This window comes from Zerene cesonia, chromosome Z, assembly GCF_012273895.1.
Source record: "Zerene cesonia ecotype Mississippi chromosome Z, Zerene_cesonia_1.1, whole genome shotgun sequence".
Taxonomy (NCBI): domain Eukaryota; kingdom Metazoa; phylum Arthropoda; class Insecta; order Lepidoptera; family Pieridae; genus Zerene; species Zerene cesonia.
Window position 1 is genome coordinate 6,619,968 of NC_052122.1, and position 22,163 is coordinate 6,642,130.

At 34.2% G+C, this 22,163-nt stretch overlaps 2 protein-coding genes across 2 annotated transcripts in view; both read right to left on the bottom strand.

Annotated features, from left to right (window-relative positions):
- LOC119835430 (laminin subunit alpha) overlaps window positions 1-14,331 on the bottom strand; it is a 30,305-nt gene extending 15,974 nt beyond the window's left edge. Inside the window, exons 1-23 of the mRNA XM_038360225.1 lie at window positions 14,137-14,331; window positions 12,314-12,460; window positions 10,521-10,648; window positions 10,329-10,437; window positions 9,826-9,996; window positions 9,074-9,290; window positions 7,312-7,521; window positions 6,747-6,940; window positions 6,436-6,511; window positions 6,131-6,268; window positions 5,935-6,046; window positions 5,387-5,562; window positions 4,765-4,941; window positions 4,545-4,667; window positions 4,179-4,337; window positions 3,499-3,752; window positions 2,827-2,963; window positions 2,170-2,308; window positions 1,746-1,934; window positions 1,062-1,400; window positions 834-986; window positions 340-514; window positions 16-176 (exon numbers count right to left, since the gene is read on the bottom strand). Of these exons, the coding sequence (XP_038216153.1) occupies window positions 16-176; window positions 340-514; window positions 834-986; window positions 1,062-1,400; window positions 1,746-1,934; window positions 2,170-2,308; window positions 2,827-2,963; window positions 3,499-3,752; window positions 4,179-4,337; window positions 4,545-4,667; window positions 4,765-4,941; window positions 5,387-5,562; window positions 5,935-6,046; window positions 6,131-6,268; window positions 6,436-6,511; window positions 6,747-6,940; window positions 7,312-7,521; window positions 9,074-9,290; window positions 9,826-9,996; window positions 10,329-10,437; window positions 10,521-10,648; window positions 12,314-12,460; window positions 14,137-14,331 (3,879 nt within the window). The remainder of the gene's footprint in view (window positions 1-15; window positions 177-339; window positions 515-833; window positions 987-1,061; window positions 1,401-1,745; window positions 1,935-2,169; window positions 2,309-2,826; window positions 2,964-3,498; window positions 3,753-4,178; window positions 4,338-4,544; window positions 4,668-4,764; window positions 4,942-5,386; window positions 5,563-5,934; window positions 6,047-6,130; window positions 6,269-6,435; window positions 6,512-6,746; window positions 6,941-7,311; window positions 7,522-9,073; window positions 9,291-9,825; window positions 9,997-10,328; window positions 10,438-10,520; window positions 10,649-12,313; window positions 12,461-14,136) is intronic.
- Window positions 14,332-15,521: 1,190 nt separating this feature from the next.
- Window positions 15,522-21,494, bottom strand: LOC119835776 (transmembrane channel-like protein 3). Its single transcript, XM_038360762.1, has 13 exons — window positions 21,413-21,494; window positions 20,533-20,704; window positions 20,320-20,458; window positions 20,139-20,243; window positions 19,807-19,995; window positions 19,483-19,715; window positions 19,148-19,339; window positions 18,629-18,877; window positions 18,360-18,552; window positions 17,301-17,405; window positions 16,626-17,222; window positions 16,273-16,489; window positions 15,522-16,186 (listed from the first exon to the last, which is right to left on the bottom strand). Exons 1-13 carry the CDS (start codon window positions 21,492-21,494, stop codon window positions 15,522-15,524), a joined length of 3,138 nt encoding a protein of 1,045 aa, XP_038216690.1.
- Window positions 21,495-22,163: the final 669 nt, after the last annotated feature.

Here is a 22,163-nt window from a genome sequence, read left to right on the forward strand (position 1 = left end):
GCATGATATACAAACCTTAAACTGGATAGTAAAGTTTTCATTAATGGCAAATTGAGTGATTTCGTCTGGCAATGTCAGAAGGGCTCTACATCCTGAGTTTGACGGACAGTGTTCTATCGGCAACTTGGCTTCATAGTTCTGGCCGTCCGCGAACAAAGACACGTCGATACTACTCTCTGTAAGTAGAACATTTGTTTTTGAATGCCTCTTTGCACTTTTTGTCATTAAATTAAACTACGTGTTACTGTAATACTGAGTAGGAAAAATATTAAATTTAAAAGGTTCATTATTTTAAGAACTTTTAAATTGAATAATGATTTAGTTAATTACTCGTAATACCTGGATGATCAGGTTGGTAGTAATGCACAACAAATATGTAGTTTCCGGGGGTTGGAACCTTGGATTCGATTTTGATATCTTCAGCGTCAGGTGTGAGGTATACCACCACTGTCGAGTTGTCGAGGATTTGAGGACGATTTTCGCGGTCGCCGCCTATTCCAGATTCAATTTCAACCTAAAAGTGACGATAAGGTTTATCAAGTTTGTGTTAATTGTATGGAATATCTAAAAATAATAAAATAAAAAATAGGTGAAAATTTTTTCGATAAGACAAGTTGAATTAATGCATATTTAATTATGGTCTCTTTTCATGAGCTTCGTGACATTAAAAAGAAATATCTGCATCAAAAGAGCACTCATAGAATCGATTAATCAGTTTATTTATGTCAGAACATTTATATTATTGCATAGAATATAGAACTTATTGTACGTAAGGAAAATACAATGGTTATGTAATGTGAACGTATTGGTTAGGTATTAGATAAAATACTCACTTTTTTAGAGTCAACAGCAGCAGAAAATACGGCGGGAATACATTTTTCGTCGCGACGTAAACAGTACGGACGCGGCGTTATATAGTCCAAGTGCCATTCTGATTCCGGTATTGCAACTATTGATTTTATTCCCGCCAACGTTCCTGTAGCGCCCTGAAACAATTCACATTCGTATATTATGACTATCGTATAATTTGTGTTCAAAATTATCAGTAAATATACACTTACGTTGAGGAAAACTGTATTGTCCACATTTTGAATGTCAAAGACATGTATTTTGGATAGTTCATCCAGAACTACTTGTCTACAGGGTGTGGTGAAGGGGCAGTCATTGAGGTCTACGGAAGCATAGTATTTCTGCCCATCTCCGGTCTGGAAGGTGAGGTCAATGATGCTATTGGGGGAGAACTGGTATGACTCTTCGTTGGTTGCCGCGTGGTTCACTGGTGTAACGTATTCAATGATCAGGTTGTAAGTACCGCTGGGTTCGATCTTCAGGTTGTACTGGAGCTCGCTTTCGTTCAATAGAGGAATGTCGTCCGGTCCAACGTTGTATTCTTTGAGTTGCTGTGAGAGAATTGAGCTATTTTTATAAACTCGTATTCAATATTTTTTATGGTTTTCAAACATTTTATTAGTGTTTATGAATTGTATTTTTGGATATTAATAACTCCTTTAAATCTTATATAATATGTAAATGCTTGCTTGTTTTTATTTGTTTTATTAACATACATAATATATTAAATTTCATTATTTGAGTTATGTATGTAGAAAATTAATGATATCTTCTTCGGAACACAGAGCAAGGACACTTTAATACGTAAGGTATATATACCTTGCATTTGATTTGATTGTTTGTACATTACAATTGATTTGATTCGCAGAGGAAAATTTGATATTGTAAGTAATTACCACAGGGTCAGTAAGATATTCATCAGCAGCGGTTATAAGTGCAGACGCATCAGCAACTGGTTTCCCACTGAGGCTTGGGTAAGCGAAGTGTCTACACAGTTTCTTGTCTCCAATGATACAAGGCTTGTCGACCACTTTAGTAAGAACTGTGGCTTCATAGTACGCTTCTGGTATGAGCACGAAGTAATCCTGAAAGAATTGGTATTTTGATTTTCTGCTTGTATAGTAAAAGAGATGACATATAAAGAAAGGTTGTCATATCGTTAATACTGTACTATAATGATCCCTAGAATTTTAAAAAGTCGAAAGAATATCAAAAGGACCTTTCCTTGATCAAATAATTTTACACTTTGTGACATATAGAAACATCATCATAATTTCCTCCAGGATATATGTGTTATGAAGTTTTGTAATAAATACTAACAATCATAATTTCCTTGGTAGTCTTGATGGTAACAGTCCAGTTGCCCGCGTTCATGACGAATGGTGCTGGTGCGTTGCCTTTCTCTAGTTGTACAGTAATGAGCTGAGGCTGTGTTGTTGGCCGCAAATATACGTTGAATCTGTTTCAATATTTCTAAGATATATTAAAAGTAATAAAATTATTATTACTTATAAAGTAAATTATATTATGATCAATTTTTATAATCGTAAACTACTGTGAAATAAAAGATTTTATCGAAGAATATGTATCTTATATCGATTATTGGAGTAATGTATGATTTTTGTCTTATATTAATTGTTCATATAATAAATCGGTGGGCTTGGTTGGTTAAAAAGATTTTTGAATCATTTTTAGTTTAAGATATATAAATAAAAATAATATCACTTTGAAAAAAGAAGAAAACGAGTATACTGGTTATTTTATCGAGTAGATTTTATAAATCTACTCGCCCTGGATTCCCCCTGACAGCAAATTTTTTGAAATTTTCAGCAGTTATCCTAATCCAAGTAAAATCCAACCAAATCCAACAAACCGAAAATCATTTAAATCTGTTGAACTGTTTTTGAGTTAAAAGTATTGTATCGATGGTGTATCTAACAGGACTTTCTTATACATATGTATATTATTATAAAATACCGTTGTTGTGTATCCAGTACGCTTTCAGGTGTGATAACTATGGTTGCGGTGATTGCGTCTTTGAGTGGGTTGGCGTACTTCAGCACCATTCGGTACAAGGACGACTTGTAGATTTGCACCACATTAATCACTTCGTTCTGTGGAAATTTAATTGATTTTTTCAGTCAGTAATATTGTATGGGGATGGTAGTGATATGTTATTTGTAAGGTAGATATTATCTTATTCATTGTTAGATTAGGTAAATTGAGAAACGTTGAAATTGAGGATAGGATAAAAATAAAGCAAACAATTAGCCTTTTGTAAGGTGTGGAACAAATTGGGCAGATTGTTTATAACTTTTTAATAAAATATTTCGATATCTGCTATCATAGAAGGTATTAGTCGCATAGATGTACATATATACAGGTATGCTTGACTAGTCTGCGCGATTGGCCTTCTGTTAGGGCCCCTAAGGAAAATGCTGGGAAGATGTATGCGAGTATGTTTTCTATTGAAAATATTTCAATAAGAGAAGTAAGCTAGTAGAAGAAATATTCCATATCATATTTAGAATTAAAAATAATGTTATGTCCATCGTAAATTCGACATATCCAGAAAGTCATTATCAATTATGTTTCATTTATCATTCTAGTATCTTAACCTAGCAGTTCTCTCTATTTCTTCTTCATTACCTGTAAAGACGAGAACACGACGTAGCCCTTCCAAGAGTAACCCGGGAACACGTCCTCCGAGCTTCTGTACCGCACCGGGCCGGAGTTCGTGAGCCCCTCCTCTACCTCGTAGTGGAACTGGTGCAGAGTGGGGAAGTAGTGCGCACGGATCGGCCGGTCGCAGCGGCGGCCCTCCACGCGCGACTGGCAGCGGCACTGACCGGTGTTCCTGTCGCAGTTGTTGTCGGTCGAGCCACCAATGTCGCACTCGCAGGCTGGGGAGGGAATGTTACGTGTGAAATGCCGTGTTCATATTAAAATGCTACTAATCGTCTTGAAATTTTAATTAATTTTAGTCTATTACTTGATATGAATGAGTCCGATTTAATTCTTCGATGGGTTGATCCGATTCTGATCATTCTTTTTTTTGTTTGAGAGCTGGTACGCCCCGTGTGGTTTGGTCCAATTTCCCAATTTGGTCTAGTTTTAAATTTAAACGTGGTTTGGTTTTGGGCTAATTATTATGTCCCGGGATATAATTGTCTTGAATATTTTAAAACTTGGAATGATTTATATGACGTTTATTAACATTGCATAACTGCACTAAACTGAATTTATATTTAACATAAGAACAATCTCACCGTGACCGACACAACACTTAAACCTAGTAACAAATTACCCCCCAATCCCAATAAACTCACCTGTACAACCGAACAGGTCCTGCGACTGTAGGCTATAGAAACCGTCCTGGCACTGGTCACACTGCCGATCACCCACGTGCATCTTGCACATACACTGCCCGCTGCGCGTGTCGCACGCGCCAAGCCCGCCCAGCGTGCCCGCCAGGTTGCAGTTGCATTCTAGAGAACACGTTATATTAAAACACTACTCGTTTTAATCTGTTTTGGACAGGAATATTTTCGCATTTTTTCATGCAAATCATAAGGTCCACACTATTATAAACAAACCTCATGAATGCTCACAAATACATGAGATAGAAGTATAAAACACGGGCCACACAGAAATAATTGAAGACTTTTACAATATTTTTTCCTTACAATATTTACCTTCACATCCAGTTGGATTATATTCCTGAAGGTTCCAGAACAATGCTTTGCAGTCATTACAGATGCGGCCTTGTACACGTTCTTTACACTGGCATAACTCTCCTGCCGGAACTGATCCGCATCCTAAAATGAAATTGTATAGTTGGTATCTTCAATTATTTGCACCAGTGTAAATAACGATAGGATATTAAAAGTGTAATGATCACAACTTATATTTTACCAGCAAAAGACGCGATGACACCTCTTGGGTCGCAATTGCATTCTTCGCAAGCGGGGTAGTTGTAAAACTGCTCCTTGCACTTGTCGCACTTGACGCCATCGAAGTTAGGCTTGCAGTGGCACTGGCCAGCGTCGTCGCACGTGGAGCCTATGGTGCCGGACTCGTCGCAACTACACGCTGTACGGTAATATTGTTTTGAATTATTGGGAGTCAAGATTACCGTGTAGTGATGCATAGAAGAAAGTCTGTGGAGTTACAGACCATTTTCTAGCAAAGCATGTAATTTGGAGTTGGAACCTCCTCGGTTTCTATTTAAGCTGTTTTTTATTATATTTATATGGTATTTTTGCCATGGACAGGTACCTACAGTGAAGTTATTCGTTCGAAAGTTTGTTGCATTGATTTAATCTTAAAAATAACGTAGCAAGGTAAACTAACAAAATTAGATTATATAAAAACAATCGCATTATAAAAGATAATAAATAATGGCTAACGATGCTTTTTGTATATCTATAGATATTAGGATTTTCATTACATAATCCAGATCACCTTATTGTAATGGTGCAATAAAACAATCTAGTTCATTTCATTCTCCCTAAAACAGTAGCAGACAATCACCAACCCAAACAATCCGGGTATTTGTAGTATCCCGGTGAGCACTGGTCGCACTGCTTCCCGCCGAAGTTGGCGAGACAGTTGCACTTGCCGTCCGCGGAGCAGCTGGTGGACGTGGAACCGGTCGGCGAGCAGTTGCACGGCACGCAAGAGCGCTCGCGCCCGCGCACCTCCATGTAATAACTGCGTGATGTGTTGTTCAGGATCAGATATCCAAATTCAAATTTAAGAGGTTAATAGGTATTTACGCTAAATACTTCCACTTGAGAAAGCAGGAGATATATGTTAAAAACAGAAAATAATATTTAAGTAACATGTCTGTATTTGATTCATGACTTTTGCGAAATATTTATATCTTAATTATTTTCGATTTGAAGATTAAATATTGTGAATAAAAAAGTCAAATAGTTCATAGATTTTTGCATGATGTGAAGGCAAATATAATAATTTAGTGTCTGATCTTATTACACGTCTTATTTTTATTTATAGTAGTATAGTAAGTTCGTCATTTTGCGTCTTTTCTAACTGTTGCAATTATAGAAAGTGAAAACATACCCAGACAAACATTGATCGCAGCGCGAACCGCCGAATCCAACTTTGCAGATACATTGACCAGTGACATCGTCGCAAATGTTGGGCTCAGTACCACTCGTGTCACAGTTGCAATCTACAAAACCCAAAAAGTGTTTATATGTACGTGAGAGGTATTTAATAAAGTATATATTAATAAAATTTTAATGCAAATAAATACGTTTGCATGTTGGATAATTGTAGTAGCCAGCTTCACATTGGTTACAGGTGCGTCCACTGTATTTGCTTTTACACGTACAGTTGCCGCTGTCTTTGTCGCAAACTTGAGAGACTGATCCCACGGAGTTACATTCGCAGTCTGTTACAACAAAAAAAGGATTAATAACTTTTATGGTAAGTGTAACGTACTGTTGAAAATTCTTGTACTAGCGGGACTTCTACTTTCTATTCTAGGTATTGCATTGAACAAAAAATATATGAAATTGTATGTACCTATTACTTGTGATCTTAAAATAGGTAACTTACTTTTGCATTCAAGTGAGTAATATCCATCCGCACATATCTCACAGGACTTGCCAGCGTAGTTGAATTTGCAAGGACACTGCGGTAAAACAAAATAACACTATTATAATAAAAATACCAGTAGTTAGAGATATGTTTTTTGAGCAAATGTTAAAAAGCTATAACGTTATGGCAGGTTGGTATGGTCTATTTATATATTTAACGAACATTTTCATACAAAAATTCGTCATTATAACCGATAGATTAGCTAACCGGTAACCGGAAAAATCACATTTTAAAGTAATTGCAGTGAAACCAAACTGGAATCTACTCACGACACCATCAGTAGGAGTGCAGTGCTGCCCTTCAGTGCCGTTCAGGTTGCATGTGCAAGGCTTGCAGTTCGGATAGTCGAAATAGCCGAATGCGCACGAGTCGCAGTCGGGCGGGTTGTACTCGCGCCGACACTCGCAACGCCCAGTCTCCTCCTCGCAATTGCCGGTCGAGTAGTGGAGGTCGCAGTTACATGCTGTGTATCGTGAATTTTTAATCAAACATTTATTACATACACAAAAAATAATAAAAATAATTGAAAGAGAATCCTCTTCGTCTCCAATCATCAATCCTATATAAAAACCAGTTTAAAACTGTCCTAAAATGTGCGTGCGTTTCAAAATTCTAGAAAAAAAATGCAATAAGATAAATATCTATGAGGAAATTTTTATTTAGGAAATATAATATATAAAAGTCATGATAAATTTGTTCTTTTCTTTCTAAGGATTGATTAATAACTTAATAATATGTCTTAAACATATCAATCATATATATAGTTTCTCACATAGCTAATTAGTAATGTTTTTTGTATAATAATAATAATAATTATGTTTCCCCATTACTCACGTTGACAAACATCAATTTCATCCCATTTCTTTCCACGAGGTCTGTAGAACGTAGGCTTGCACTTGTTACAGTTAATACCCTCTGTGTTATCTTGACAGTTCTTACAGACTCCACCACCTTCATAGCGGCCATGTATGTCCAGGGACAATCGTTTTTCATCTACTTCTGGGTCATATTCGCATTCCGTCGTGTGGTTGTGGCAATTACAAGCTAAAAATTAAGTTTATTTTATACATACAATATTGCCAATTCATATTGACATAGATCTAATTATGTATTATTTCACAAGCAGCTCTGAATAAAGGTAGAAATGCTAGAAATTGAGTTTATTGTTGTTCGTGGTGACACAGACCTCCACGCTGGCTAAAAGTGAGTAGACACGTCTACGTCGTTAAATTACGGTTAAAGATATTTATTTCTCTAAAGATTGCATTTTAATTACTTACAGAGAAATACAATTGTTTATATCATGTTAACTCGCTTAGCGTTATAAGTACGCCTAACAAAAGAAACAAACAAAAATAACAATAATTTGAGGGTAGTTTCTACTTCTCATAAATAAAAAGTGACCCAGCAACATTCATTCTAAGACTTGTGTCCTAGCTAAAGATAAGCTATTCATTGGATATAAATGATGAACTTTTATTTTTACTCTTTTTTTAATTACATTAATTTTATAAATCTGGAAGTTTGTTGGTTTGGTTGCTTGTCCGTTACCAACACAAAAAAATAGTGAACGGATTTTGATGAAATTTGGTATGCAGATAGGGCAAATTTGCACATTTATTAATATAACAGATAGTGCATATTTTTTGATATTCATACAACGTTTGAAATGCGGATTTAAAGTTGCTACCAGGTCAATGACATAGACATAAACACTGAAAGGAAATTTCCTAATAATTTAAAATCTGCATCAACTTTAAACGCCCATTAGTCTTTGTTCATTTTAATACAGTAACATCGAATGTAATTAAAAATAATACATATTCAACGTCGATATCAGTAAACAGAACGTACATTGGGGATATAGACAAAATGTCTCTAAAGCATTTGATTATGTAGAACATTCAACTTTATTGCGTAAACTCAATTACTACTACTGGAATTAAAGATCAGATCCATATAGTTTCATGCCTTTAGAATTGGATATAGACCATTTTTGGTAATCAAAGTTCTAACGGTGTGTCGATTAACATTGGTACACTATTACTATTTTAGGTCTCTTTTTGTTTCGGTATATATAGCTGATTTGCCTTATTATTTGCAAGATATGTGAGAAATAGTTCTGTCGGCAGATAATAGTCATTAATATTTAATGTGGATAAATATGACCCGAATGTTGTCGCAATAAACAATACTCTTATACATATATGAAACTGCTTTACAGCTAAAATATATATTATTAGCTTTATTAATTTATTATATTATGAGTTGAATATATAGTTCAACGAGTCATAGTATATTTATTATAATAGATAATAAAACTAGCTTTTGCCCGCAGCCTTGCCCGCGCGGGTCTAATAAATTTCCATGGTCCAACTTTCATCCCCTATTATATCTCCCTTTACATCTATCTACATGCCAAATTTCAGTTCAGTCCGTCCAGTGGTTTGGGCTGTGCGGTGATAGATCACTATGTCAGTCAGACAGTTAGACACTGTTTGAGTTTTATATATATTCCTTACATTATCTCAAAGTTAAGTGGGACTGATCGATGGGTATTATTAAATAAATATTTGAGTTTAGTTTAGATACTCACGTTCACAAGCGAAACGGTCCCAATTCTGCGATATACGCCACTTTTTCTGTTCGAAGCCGGGGCAGCAGGCCGCGCATTGCGGGCCGCAGGTGTTATGCTGGCAGCGGCACACGAGGATGCTCGCATCGCTGCCTGGCACTGCGGGGTCGCAGTTGTCAGCGTGTCCGTTGCACATGCAGCGCCCGCCGATACTGATGTCCTTTATACTGTAGAAGTACTGCGGAACGCGGGAGGTTCACACATTTTAGGAAATAAGATACTTTTATTTACTTAAATACTTTCAAAATTACTATGAACAACAATTTGTCATTTAGAACGAATTATGTATTAAATTAACATCCACTCAGTGATATGAGATTCTAAGCACTTTGAAGTGCTTCGATTCCCCACCGGCTTCAGTGGACATTGACGCTGCCGACGGTCATATCAAAAGCGATTTTTGGTATAATGTAAAGTCTTATCAAGAGGCAGGTTTTAAATCGGGGTGTTACGTTTGAGTAATAGCCCGAAGAAGCTACTCTTTTGTTTATGAAATAGAACTGTCCGGACACGTTGATTGAATGGTAATTATTTGAGGAAATTGGTACAATTTTACAGTTACATTACAATCTGGTACAGTTGATATTATATTATTTCAAAAGTTTTTTGTAATACATCAATATAAAAATGTCGTTTTTTAGAATTTTTTTACAAGATGATTATAGTTATCGAGGCCACAGCAAGAAATATACTCATAGATCCAGAAAACTTACTCTTCGAGTTACTGTGGGATCCTGCCTTGCCACAGACATCAGATGACCTAACAAGTTCTTAGTACGCAATAATCGCAGTCTGACATTGGTTGCTCGCGTCCATTCTTGTAATACTGATGAATTGAAATATTTATTTGCTGATGGACGATAGTTCAATAATGATATTGGTATCTGAAAAAAAGGTAAAATATTATCTTACTACCAACCTTGTTATAGTATCCAAAGTCCCAGAACAAAATCCTTTTTCAATCCGCTGGATTAAAAGCAAATATAATAGTATTAAGTAATTCATAAGAAAATCTACAAGATTAAACAAAACATTCTTAAGAACAGTTATATGTCCTCTACGCAACTTATTGCAGCTATGCAATGGAAGAAATAAACAATACAAAACGTAAAAAAGTATCAGCTGTTATACTCGCAATTTAAATTTAAGCTTGGTGGCCGTTTTATACATAAAATATGTACAAAAGATATAGTAAAAGGATGCAGTGTAAACTGACCTCTCCCCCTTCCAGCGGCACAATCTTAGAATATTCGGTACTGCAGATTACTGAGTCGTCACTGGTGATTGGTTGCAAGCTTTCTTTTCCAAAGTAACGCTCGCAATCCCTAAAAAAATACATTTAATAATATAGTAAACTAACAATAAAGTTAGCAAAATATAGGGTATGAGCAGAATTTAATTCACGTACTGTGGTGAATCGGAGAAATATTGCCACGGTTTGAACGTCTTTCCGTAATCAGTTGACTTTTCTAGTGCCCAAAGTCCGGGGCGTGGTGAATTACCCATGCGAACGAAAACGTATGCAACATGGAATTCCTGTTAAAACATATAAATTTTTATATTAATTTTACTTAATCCCCTTTTACAGGTATAAATTTTAGATGATATATGGTATATTATGTTATATATATTCACACTGTATGTGTTATGGTGTGGTGTGGTGTGTGTACAACGCGATAGGTATCTATTACGTTGTAGGCATTTGTATACAATAGCTGCATCTAAATAAAAATATAGGTACACTTGAGTCTGTCAAGTCCAAATAACAACATGATCTCTCATCAAATCTCTAATGTTTATATACGTCTGTCGTTAAGTTCACTGAAAGTTATGATGACCCGGCCCTTTCGGTGGCAGTTCGCGGAATTTTATTATCTGTGGGAGCTATCAACACCCACGCTGTCCTGTCTTCGTTAGCAACGCCACTACAGTTTTTATTTGATTATGACGCAATAATGTGTATCAAGCGATAATTATAGCTGTAGTTATGATTAAATAACAATATAGTTCAATTAATTTATAGATGTTGTATTATTGAAAAATCATAACCGTCGATTGGGTCATAAATTAAAATTCGCATATGCTGAGATTATGTTAATCTAATAATTAACTTAAATCTGTTTTCGTGTTTATATAAATAAATATGAGGTATATATTCATTTCCGATTAGTATGAACTAAAAGCAACTTGAGAATATTGGGTGGAATTGTTGTTATGATATTAAATACAAATCTAAAATTTATGCTATACTATTTTAATTATAATTCATAAACATATGGTCGCTTCAAAAATATTATTTGTTCTATTGGACAATCAATTTGAATGCCTGCCTGTCTACTACAAATCGCATAATCCATTTTAGGTCCGTTACTAACCTAATAAAATAGACATTTTTGACATATTCTACGAATCTCTTCAATTATAAAATGAATAATTGATTCGCCCTCGCTTTGTTTCGCTTAACAAGGTTTAAATCGATGTTAAACTTTTACGTGCACGATAACCTTATTAACAAACATTTTATTTTGTACATTCTTAATTTAACAATAACAGTCACAGTTGATGTGAACAACAGTAGTTATTCGTGAAAATGTCGCAGAGCAAAAGCTGTTGCATTGGCATTTATTAATATTGTAAATAAAACAGTAAATCGCAAAGCAATAATGCAATAATTAATCAACTTAAAACAAGACCCAAATCGAAGGTTATGGAAAGACAATCAGTATCAGAAAAGGTTAAGCATATATGCATGCGTTTCTAGTTGAATATCTCATAGATTGCTTAGTTCCAGCGAAAGATGTCGGGTCGATGCACTTTCAGTGTGTGACTATTTTAAGGATTATATGGCGTAACCCGGATGGCTGAGCTGCAGAATGTCCCATGTATGTTATTCAAATGTCTCCATCCGCGATCTAGATAGTTTACAACGTCACAAGTCGTAATAACATATTCAGTGTGATGTGAAATATGTTTACGTTTTCTTAAATTGAACAAACAGATACATATTGCAATATATGCGTATATTGTATTTATAAAATATTATAATAGATAGTATCTCAATTATTGATTTGTTGTACTTAAATTGAAAGAGTCTAATTAGCCTAAAAAAATGTCTCGTCTTAAATTATTTTAATTAAGTAGCTATGTAGACTTTTCATAGTTTGGCTAAAACCATAGATGAATTTAATATTATAAGAGTACCTGGCCAAGGTCAATAGTCAAATTGACTTCGTTGTACTTCATACCCCTTGATAATGGGGGACTCTGCCACCAGGTTTCCATCCCATCTACGGCGTATTCTGGCGGATGTTTCTTTGCGTCGTTTGTCGAGTCACAAATGTCGCACACCTAGAAACAAGTAATTAGAGAAAATTAGCATTTAGCAATTTTAAAGAGTAACGGAAGATCGCCATATAAATTTGAAATAGTATTATCACAAACTGAGCAGGTCGGCATTATTAAAAGTGTGCGCCAATTAGTGAAACAAATGCCTAGTAGTCGCACTTATAATATCTTAATACGCTGATCAGTCTTGTATTGTAAACATGTGTACAAAAGCTTAAAAACACATTCTTAACTGTCAACTTTTTTCAGACTCTTTATGATTACTATATTGTACCAAGTAAACATCAATGAACTTACGACAAAAGAAGCATTAAAAACAATAAATCCATTCATTCGGATATTTTTTTATGAAACCTGCAAAAGGCATGCGCCTACAAAAAATAAAAATGTTAAGTATTCATTGTTCGGCATACAAGAGAAATAAAAGCGATCCAAAGTTGAGATGAGCATTTGGCTACCACATGTCCATAAAAACGACACGATGTTTGTCGAGCTTAGTCGAAAATTTACGAATGTGTACGCGTTGAATAGCTAAGCCAAGCTAATAGCTCTACTTCATCATATTTCGTTTTGTTTACTACGAGTTATATTGATGAGAGCTCATGTTTGAATTGTTTTCACAGCATTTTAGTATATATTTGCTTTGTATTATAAATCTAATTGGCACATTTCTGGGAAGGCTATACAGTATCATATATAGTTGATTTTCTTTATTAAACCTTATTCAATAAAAAAAGAACTATATCTCCTGGTAAATTCGGAGGTACAATACCTTACATTTATTTCTTTAAGTACATATACGTGTACTAATGTTGTAGAAACTACAATTTCTTTTTTAATCTTATATTTTTAAGAAGTAATGAATATCTCTAGGTTTGTTAACCAGCTTGATAAGAACAGCTCCATAGTATCACAATGTACGAATTATTCTAATGATAATGTGACCTTTGATACCACAATCAAATAATAACATAAAATATAAAAGAAACTAAAAAACTGGTCCCTGTATTTTGTTATAAAAAAGTGTCTCCCGGATAGACAATTTTTCAATGTTTTTCAAATACTTATTTTATGCATGCGTTCTTGACTTATAAGCGGTGTAACTAACACGACTTTCTTTTACCTAAGTATATGTATACTAACTGCTCGTCCGGGTTCCGCTCGGGTAGACTTTTTTTTGGAAGGTTTTCAAATTTATTACCCTAATCAAACTGGGAAAAATCAGACACCTCAAAAATTATTTAAATCTATTTTGTCATTTTCGATCACGACTCAAGATATAATAAGTTACTGTAAAACATTCGCAATATTTTTTAACTTAAATATATAGATAGCATTCTACTTTTAAATTAATTTAAATTAAGTTCGAACGGATGTAAGTGTTTTGTAATCGAGACATAAATTCTCTTATCTGTTGGATGGTGAGCCAACAGGACGCATGATAAGAGCCTATCAAACTCCCGTTTATCTTCCCGCTCCGTGTACTCTCATACTTACAACACAATATGCTCTAATAATTATGATCAATTATGATTATGAAGTCTTAAAAAAAATAACTAAATTTATGGAATAATAGAAAAATACCGCCTACTAGGGACCCTAATAAGGATCTAAACTCAATACAATTTGCATAATATCCGATAAGCTGCTGCAGCGAAACTTTAAAACAATAATATTACCTGTCCTTGAATAACATGTTCATCGTGATCAGCGTTGGCGCCGGCAAGCTTGCAATAAAGTTCTTCTCCTTCATCTCCACATGTTGCCGTCGCTGTTATCTTTTTTCCGAGCGCTAAGTTGAAGTACGGGGGTGTCAATATCTCTGCGCGCACGACGCTTGTACACAATAAAAGGAGCGCGACGACACGCGCCATGTTGCGCGAGCGCTGTCCCGCCGCCGAATGACGTTGATACGCTTCGCCACGAGCTTCGGGAAGGGTGGCGAGATTATTTTTTTACAAACTAATTCACAGAAGTATAATATGTATTATACTGTTCGTTCGACCTGTTTGTAATTATTGTTTCGGCATCCATTTTTCTCCGCTGTCATTATTTTGTTTGTAGAATACCTAATCCGAGAAACTATTCATTCTCCGGCTTTGCGAACGTTGTATATTATAAATGTGAGCGTTTTCTACTCGGTTTCGAAGTTTTGAAACTTTCTTTGGCAAATATTTTGTATGTAATGTAGTCTAATTGTTTGTCGAATTTTTAAATTTGTGCATCCAGTAGATTTCGAGAAAATCGAGTAAAATGGTTGCCGCTACGAGGACGATTTCACAGCGGCACTCTTTAAATTGTTTGCAATTGCAGTGCGAATCCAATAAATATTTATAATAAATAAATGATTTTCTAAAGCAATGTCGACGGAATATGAAAATGTTAGTGCATTTTCAGAAGAAGTTGTGGTGTTGCTCCAAATCCCATATTTTAAACTAAAAGTAATAAAAGATGATGAGATGATAGCTTAATTTTGTAATAATTAAGGTACTTCAGAATTTATGAACATTTTTAAAATAGAGACAAAACGAAAATTTTTCTAATTACTAAAATGAAAAACTATAAAAGATAAAAAGGTGTATAAGTATAAGTAGTTCTCGCGGACGAAGTCACGAAAGTAGTTTAATAAATTTAAAACCTGATATTTATATATTACAATTATGCGTAGTACAATCATGCGTTCATAAACAGGTAAATAGCTTTTTAGCGTGTCGAAGAATTTAAAGTACTCCTCTATCACATTAAGATATCAAAGGTAGTTTTCGATCTATTCTTAAAACTATCAAACGTTAAAAAATACTCTGTATAGTTTTCGGACGAGTTTTAATCAAAATCCTGAGTTACATTACAATATATAATATATTGTAGTTATTTCAAAACACACAACACACATGGAATATAATAAAAAAAAAATAAGTAAAAAATCTGATCTGATGGTCTTCTGTTTGAACAATTTTATTTTTTTTATTAAAAATTAAATATATACTAGTAAATTAGACAGAGAAAATGAAAATAATCGAATGTGAATACATTTATATTTTTAAGTTTCTTAATTGAATGAAATTTAAAGAGAGTATTGATATTTGTATCCTTCTTTATCAAATTTATCATTAGTTGTTATCTTGTTTTCGTGTATGCTCTCAAAACTACTTTGTCTTTGTAGAGATTTCAAATCTGAATTATTTTTCGTTTTTCTTAATCGTTCTACATGCGATTTATTTTCAACGTGAATTTCTTGTATGTTCTCTTTATTTTTAGTAATATTCGAATTCTTTATTATGTCTTCATCGCTTTCGGTTGTGCTTATCGTTATAACTGGTATGACGGAACTGATTGAATCAGATTGTTTGGATTGGTTGCTTGACTCTGACGTTTGCTTTCGATTAAGTTTTTTATCTTTATTGAAATTTGCATGTTTAACATCAGTTTTTGTGTGATTTTCTTCATTTTCGTACGTTTTTGTACTTCTTTCAACCATTTGTTTAGAGTTCTTATCATTATTCATGTTGTTTTTTATATTGATGGTAAAATCTACTGTGTTTCTTTTGATGTGTTCTTGTTTTTTCGTCGCTATGATGTCTTTCAACTGTAGTACTTCTTTAGGCAATGATTCATGAAAATCAGTATCAGTTTCATCGTCATTGTTTGATGATGGTAAAATATCAGATGAATCTTTTGTAGTGTTTTTTTTGTCCAATGCAAGTCCAACAATTTTAGCAAATATTCCTCCTGAAATTTAATGAGAAAAAATTATTGCAAGTTTGTTTTTACATTAACAATGTTTTTATAACTTTATTTCATTTATCTATACGTACTTCGTTTTATTTTTTCTGGTGCCTTCGTATTAATTTCACCCATGGTAGCCTTACGATCGTCGGAATCGATTGATTTGCTTATTGGGAGTGAAGGCAATGCCTTTTTCCATCTCCCAAATGGAGTATTGTCAATAGATGATGATCCGGTTCGTCTTCTTGTATCAGCTAATTGGAACATTTTTCGCCTTTCCTCTGTTCTCTCCCGCCGGAGTTGTATCTAGGGTTAAAATAATATTTTCGTAATCTAACTAAAACTACTACATTATGGAAATGTTTTTGAAAACATTGTTGTTAACTCATGAAATTTGTTGGTTAACATAACATAAGCCACATAAAAATGTATAAAATTTTACCTTTAAGTCATTATTAGCCTCTCTTAGTGAGTTTGTGAGAGATGTTAGGTAGTATATTATTAATATTAGCAGCACTAGCAATGGTATGACTATAGCTGGTGAAGCAATGTATTCCAATGCAAAGTTGAGTGTTTCCGGAAGGATTTTGTATATGTTAGTGGTCAATATCTTATAAATTTTATCATATTCTGAAAAGGGTCCACAGTGCCACGATGGTTGAACCCATACAATGGTATAACCAACGGGTAAAACGCACAGAAACAGCATTGTAAGCAATAAAGCTAGGTAGAAATTATTGCTTTTAGAAACTCTAAATACAACTTCATGTGGCACATTACATGTCATTACAGCCCAAGATCGAAGATACATCATTATCATTAATTTGAATACGTTAAGAACAACAAGTCCTGGTGAAAAGAACATGCCCATCCAAACCATGCCTTGATTGTTAATCAGATGCAAAATATTTTCTGCAATTTTAAAATCACCGTATTCAGGAAACTTTTTTTCTAAATCCCAACAACAACATTTATTCATGTATCTTACGAAAAGTGCTCGAAAAAAGTCCATGAAAAGTGTGCCCAACAGAACAAATACCTAAAAAGAAAAGACTTCTTTCAAACATCTGTAATATTACTTGAGTCCAATATTAAATATTAACTGAATAATTTTTACCAAGTCCATCATTGTCAATTTTACCAATTCCTGTCCAAACATTGTTTCCCAACATAACTTCAGTAATTTTTTTCTAGTTGTCACTGTTAAATTGTACATTTTTCGCTTGTATTTATCATAGTACACTATATCGTTTAATGTTTCATTGGTAAAGCTTTTATTTTCTGATGGTATTGCAAGACATTGAGTTACAAAGCATTTTATGTCAACAACGGCACAATTTGATATAAAAAATATTTGAGTAATGTTATTTCCTCCACAATCAATTGAGCAATTAAATGATATATTTGGACACATAGTAACATTGTTTGAAAAATATGCATGCGAATGATTTGGATGTAGTGTAGGTTTTTCAGTTTGAATAATATCGCCCATATCATCGTCATATGTATTACTGGTAGCTGTATTAAAAATATGTTCATATTGCGTGGTTTCATCTTGAAGTACAGGAGAAATCGAAGTCGAAATTTCCGTACTTTCCATCTTAGATTGTGTAGATTTAAAAACTGAGACTGATGAAGTATGTGATAAGAATTCGGTATTAGAAGTGCTTTGTGATGGAGAATAAGTGTTTTCTGTATTTGATTCACTACTCGTACTTTGCATATTATTTGAAAAGTAACTTTCAGTTGTCGACTCACTAACTGTTAAATCTGATTGGTTTTCAAATTCAGTTGAAGTGGTGACCGTAAATATATTCTCAGTACTTATAATATCTGAAGTCGGATCAGAAATTGTCGTAGATTGCAATACGTCGATGCTTGTGTCGTAAAATTCATAGTCATCAGCGTGATCTTCTTCGGTCTCGGATTCACTTTCGTCGGTGATGTCTCCTCCATTTAAATTTCTTAGTCGCTCTAATTCTTTATGTAAAACACTTATGACAGTTGTCGCTTGTATTTCATCATTATTATAAAAATTAATTTTATTTTCTATTTCTTGTATTAACGACATAAGCTTGGGTGGATTATATATTGGAGTGGTTCTTATCGTGTCAAACTGTTTTATTATATCATTTGTTATTGGGAGTTTGATCATATGGCAGGGAAGACATGGAACAGACATTTCAAGACAAGTAGAAGGAATACGAGTAGTTGATAATTCATCCATGTTTATGCTGTTAGCAAAGGGAGCAGAATCGTTCATATTGAGCTGTGGCTGTAGTTTTACTAATGCCTCGCTCATACCTTCTATTTTGCTAAACAGAGCAAATATCAAAGAATATAAGTTGAGCAAATTTAACAGCATAATTCTGAAAAAATACACATAAATTAAATGAGTTAAATAAGAAAATCCACGGCTAGTACACCTTATTATAATACGCTCACCTGGCTAATTGTAATCTAAGTTGCTTTCTGGGGTGATAATGTTCTAAAAAGCCCAGAAGTTCAAAAAATATTGGAAATGTAATAGATATAATAGTTACGACAGTAGTAGTTTCGTTTTCACGCCACCAACTGGGTGATTTATCAATGTCGTCAGAGCGCGACACGACAGTTACAACAGCAAACGCTGATACTATTAGGAGAATTACTACGCAAATATTTACTATTGCCCTCAGGGAAATAATGCGCCAACTAAAAAAAAGTAAATATTGAATATTTATTAACGTTAAAACGGATTTAAAGATTTCAACAGACACAAAAAGCTTTAATAAAATAGTGATAACTTTTAGAAGCGTGTGTTTGTTGATAATTAATTGGCTTAAAAGAATGAATAAAGAATAGGTCTACAGTATTAAAGGTTTACACGATTATGACGTCAATCTAAAATTATTAATATCGACTTTTCGGATTTCAACATTATAAAATAAAGAGTCCGCTTTTTGTCCTATACATCATTCTTACTTTCCCAAATTTTTCTTCTTCTCCGCTTCTTCCAGTAGCGCCTCTTTAAATCCTAAAATTACTGAAGCAATTCTATTATGCGCCGTTTCTGCATTTCCAATCATGAAGTCCCAACCGGTAAATAGCTTCCATGAGAATATACACTCATCTTCTTTCTCCGATAGTTTTGACATGCGTGAATTTTCCGCCATTCTGCGAATGAATGATGTAATTTATAATTGTTATTTAAAAAATTACATTAAACATAGTACGTTGGGAATAATCTAATTATTTACAAACAACGCCATTTTAAAGGACGTTGCACTGAGTCCATATAAATGCTAAATATATCTCACTTCCTCAATATGGCGACGAAACTATATACATAGACCACCAAGCCCGTCAGAAAATAAGCTAAAGGCATTTTGTATTCTGATCGTTCTACGTTACTATAGTATCCGTAAAATATAGGTGAATATTTGAAAACGCCATCAAATTCCCATAAAGTTAAAAGATTTGTGGCATTACGACGTTCCTCCTCCATAATTATCTTTCTTTCCCCATCTTGCAAGGGATTTGCCGTGAGATACTAAAAATGGAAAATGAGCAAAAATAAGTCAAATTGATTAACGGGCCAATATTTACCAGGGCTAAACGATGTAAAGCAATAAATACCTCACCTCTGGCACAATTACGAAAACAAGTAATATAAAACCAATAACTAAGTTGACCCAAAACAGCCATCTTAGGAACGTGAAATAAGACGCGACAACTGATCCAAAGTGTGATTCAATTTCTTTTATACGCAGTTCCCAAGGTATCAACAAATTAGAAGTATTTGCGGCTTCTCGTTTTAATTGCTGCCATTTCTAAAATTCAAACAAAGAATTAACTATTAAAAGTATTAAAACTTACAATAATATTTTCATTACAATCTGCCTAGATAAAAATTTATTTAAATAAACTGTGTGTATGTATTTTTCTTTTCATGTAAAATTTAAAAAGTACTTACAGTCGCTAATACTATACTAAATCTTGCGTATATGTCCCTTGTGCACTTTGATTGCGCTAATCGTTCCTGTAGCTGACCCTCATGTCGCTTGATGTAAGCTTTTGCCTAAAAATAACACAAAAATGGTATTTTTAATAGTAAGTTAATAAGTTACCTACGTATCTAGTATAATGACACATACCTGGTGAACAATTTTCAATTTGCGTCGCATGCCTAATGGTTGCTGCTTTACTGACGTCAACACTTCTTTGTGTAGATGTATGTTCTCGAAAATTTGCTCTTGGGTCATAGCTGGTTGTTCGTCGATCGATATTGCTGTGCTGCGAAAAAAGTTGTTATTTTGAAGTAAACAGATGAACAATCGAGTTGCTAGGCTTTTCATATAACTGCTTACTCTCCGGAACTAGTGGTGAAAACTGATGATCTACGTCTAGAACGAGTGTCTTCAGGCAGGAACGGTGACGAGGGTCGCCTAGCACGGCCCTTGCGGGATCGCCGCACACTTGCGCGGCGTTGTCGTAAAACCGCACTTAAACTGGCCGAATAATCTTCGTCTTCCGAAACATCTAAAAGATATGTATATTACTCAAATTTGAATCAAAAATCTATCTACACTAAATTCAAAATTCTTTCACAATTAGAAAGATGCAACTGCACTGAGTGATATAGGCTATATATATCACGGGCAAAGCCGGGCGAACAGCTAGTTAATTATAAACGCAATTTGCTACGATATATTAGAAAAGGACGTGAAAATAGTCGATAGACAATTCAAAAATCATAAAAGTCCAATATTCGTTTGTTATCTAAAGTGATTTTTCACTGAAAGAAAGTTTAATCATCCCAAATTAACATAGACTTTATTTTTAATCCCGGGTAAACCCGGTGAAAACGTGTGAAACGTCAAGTTTCATAATATATACACATTATCTAAGTAAGCATTATTTGTTTTTGTTTAATGTCTTGCATGTCATCGCTAAAATATAAGTAATAACCGATAGATACGTCCGTTCGGTCTATGATGGAATTTTCTCTTGCTGATAGCTCCATCAATTTCGTAAAGCCTAATTTGTACCACATTTATTTCGGAATTTGATCTAGGCGCCTGAAAGATTTTTATGTGACACGGACGAAATCGCGCGTAATAGGGTTTTATTATATAAAAAAATCGCATATGTAAAGCAATACAATCGCATAATTTATAACATAAAAACATGTCATAGTTGAAACAGTTGAGAAATATGTAGTTATTTTATAAATCATTTTATACAAACCTCCCGCCGGGGAAAACTTAACGTCGTTGCTAACAGGTGTTTCCGAAGGCAGGTGGAACAGATTCGCTCCTGGAGATGCCATGTTGGAGTCTGGATCCGCCCAAGTAACTGAGAGACGGTCTACAGAAGGCTGAGGTGAAGACGGGGGTCGATCACAGGAACCCTAATAAGTTATATGAGAATTCACAATATAATGTATAACAAAGATTAGGAATAAAATTGGTTTTTGCATTCGTATAAACATTATCTGTAATTTGTAATACGTATTAATAACACGTTTTCTCATATTTATCGAGGGCATTTAACGAAACACTATAATTCTCAATGACAACAATTATATGCCATTTCAGTACTTATCTTCAGCAAACAATTAAAACGCTATTTATGCTGTTACCAGTTATAATTTATTACATGCTTCTATCATAATAACATTTCACTTTTACCGAAAAGTATCTAGAACATTCCGCCTCCGTGAGTTACATTGGAAGCAACTACACAACAGGACGTCGGCAGGAGTACTGCGGCGATTGGGAATCAAAGGAAAAAAGCAGACTTCGTTATGGAATGACCGATAAATTAAACGATTTATTACCCTATTTAGGTGTTGTCTAGTTTAATAGATCTATGTCACGTATAGAACTAGAAATTAAGTCGAAATAATCGTTGTAGTTATACTTTCTTTTTTGACTAGGAAGTAACGTTCTTGCTTCAGACAGCATTATAATAAAAATATATACAATTTTGCCATAAT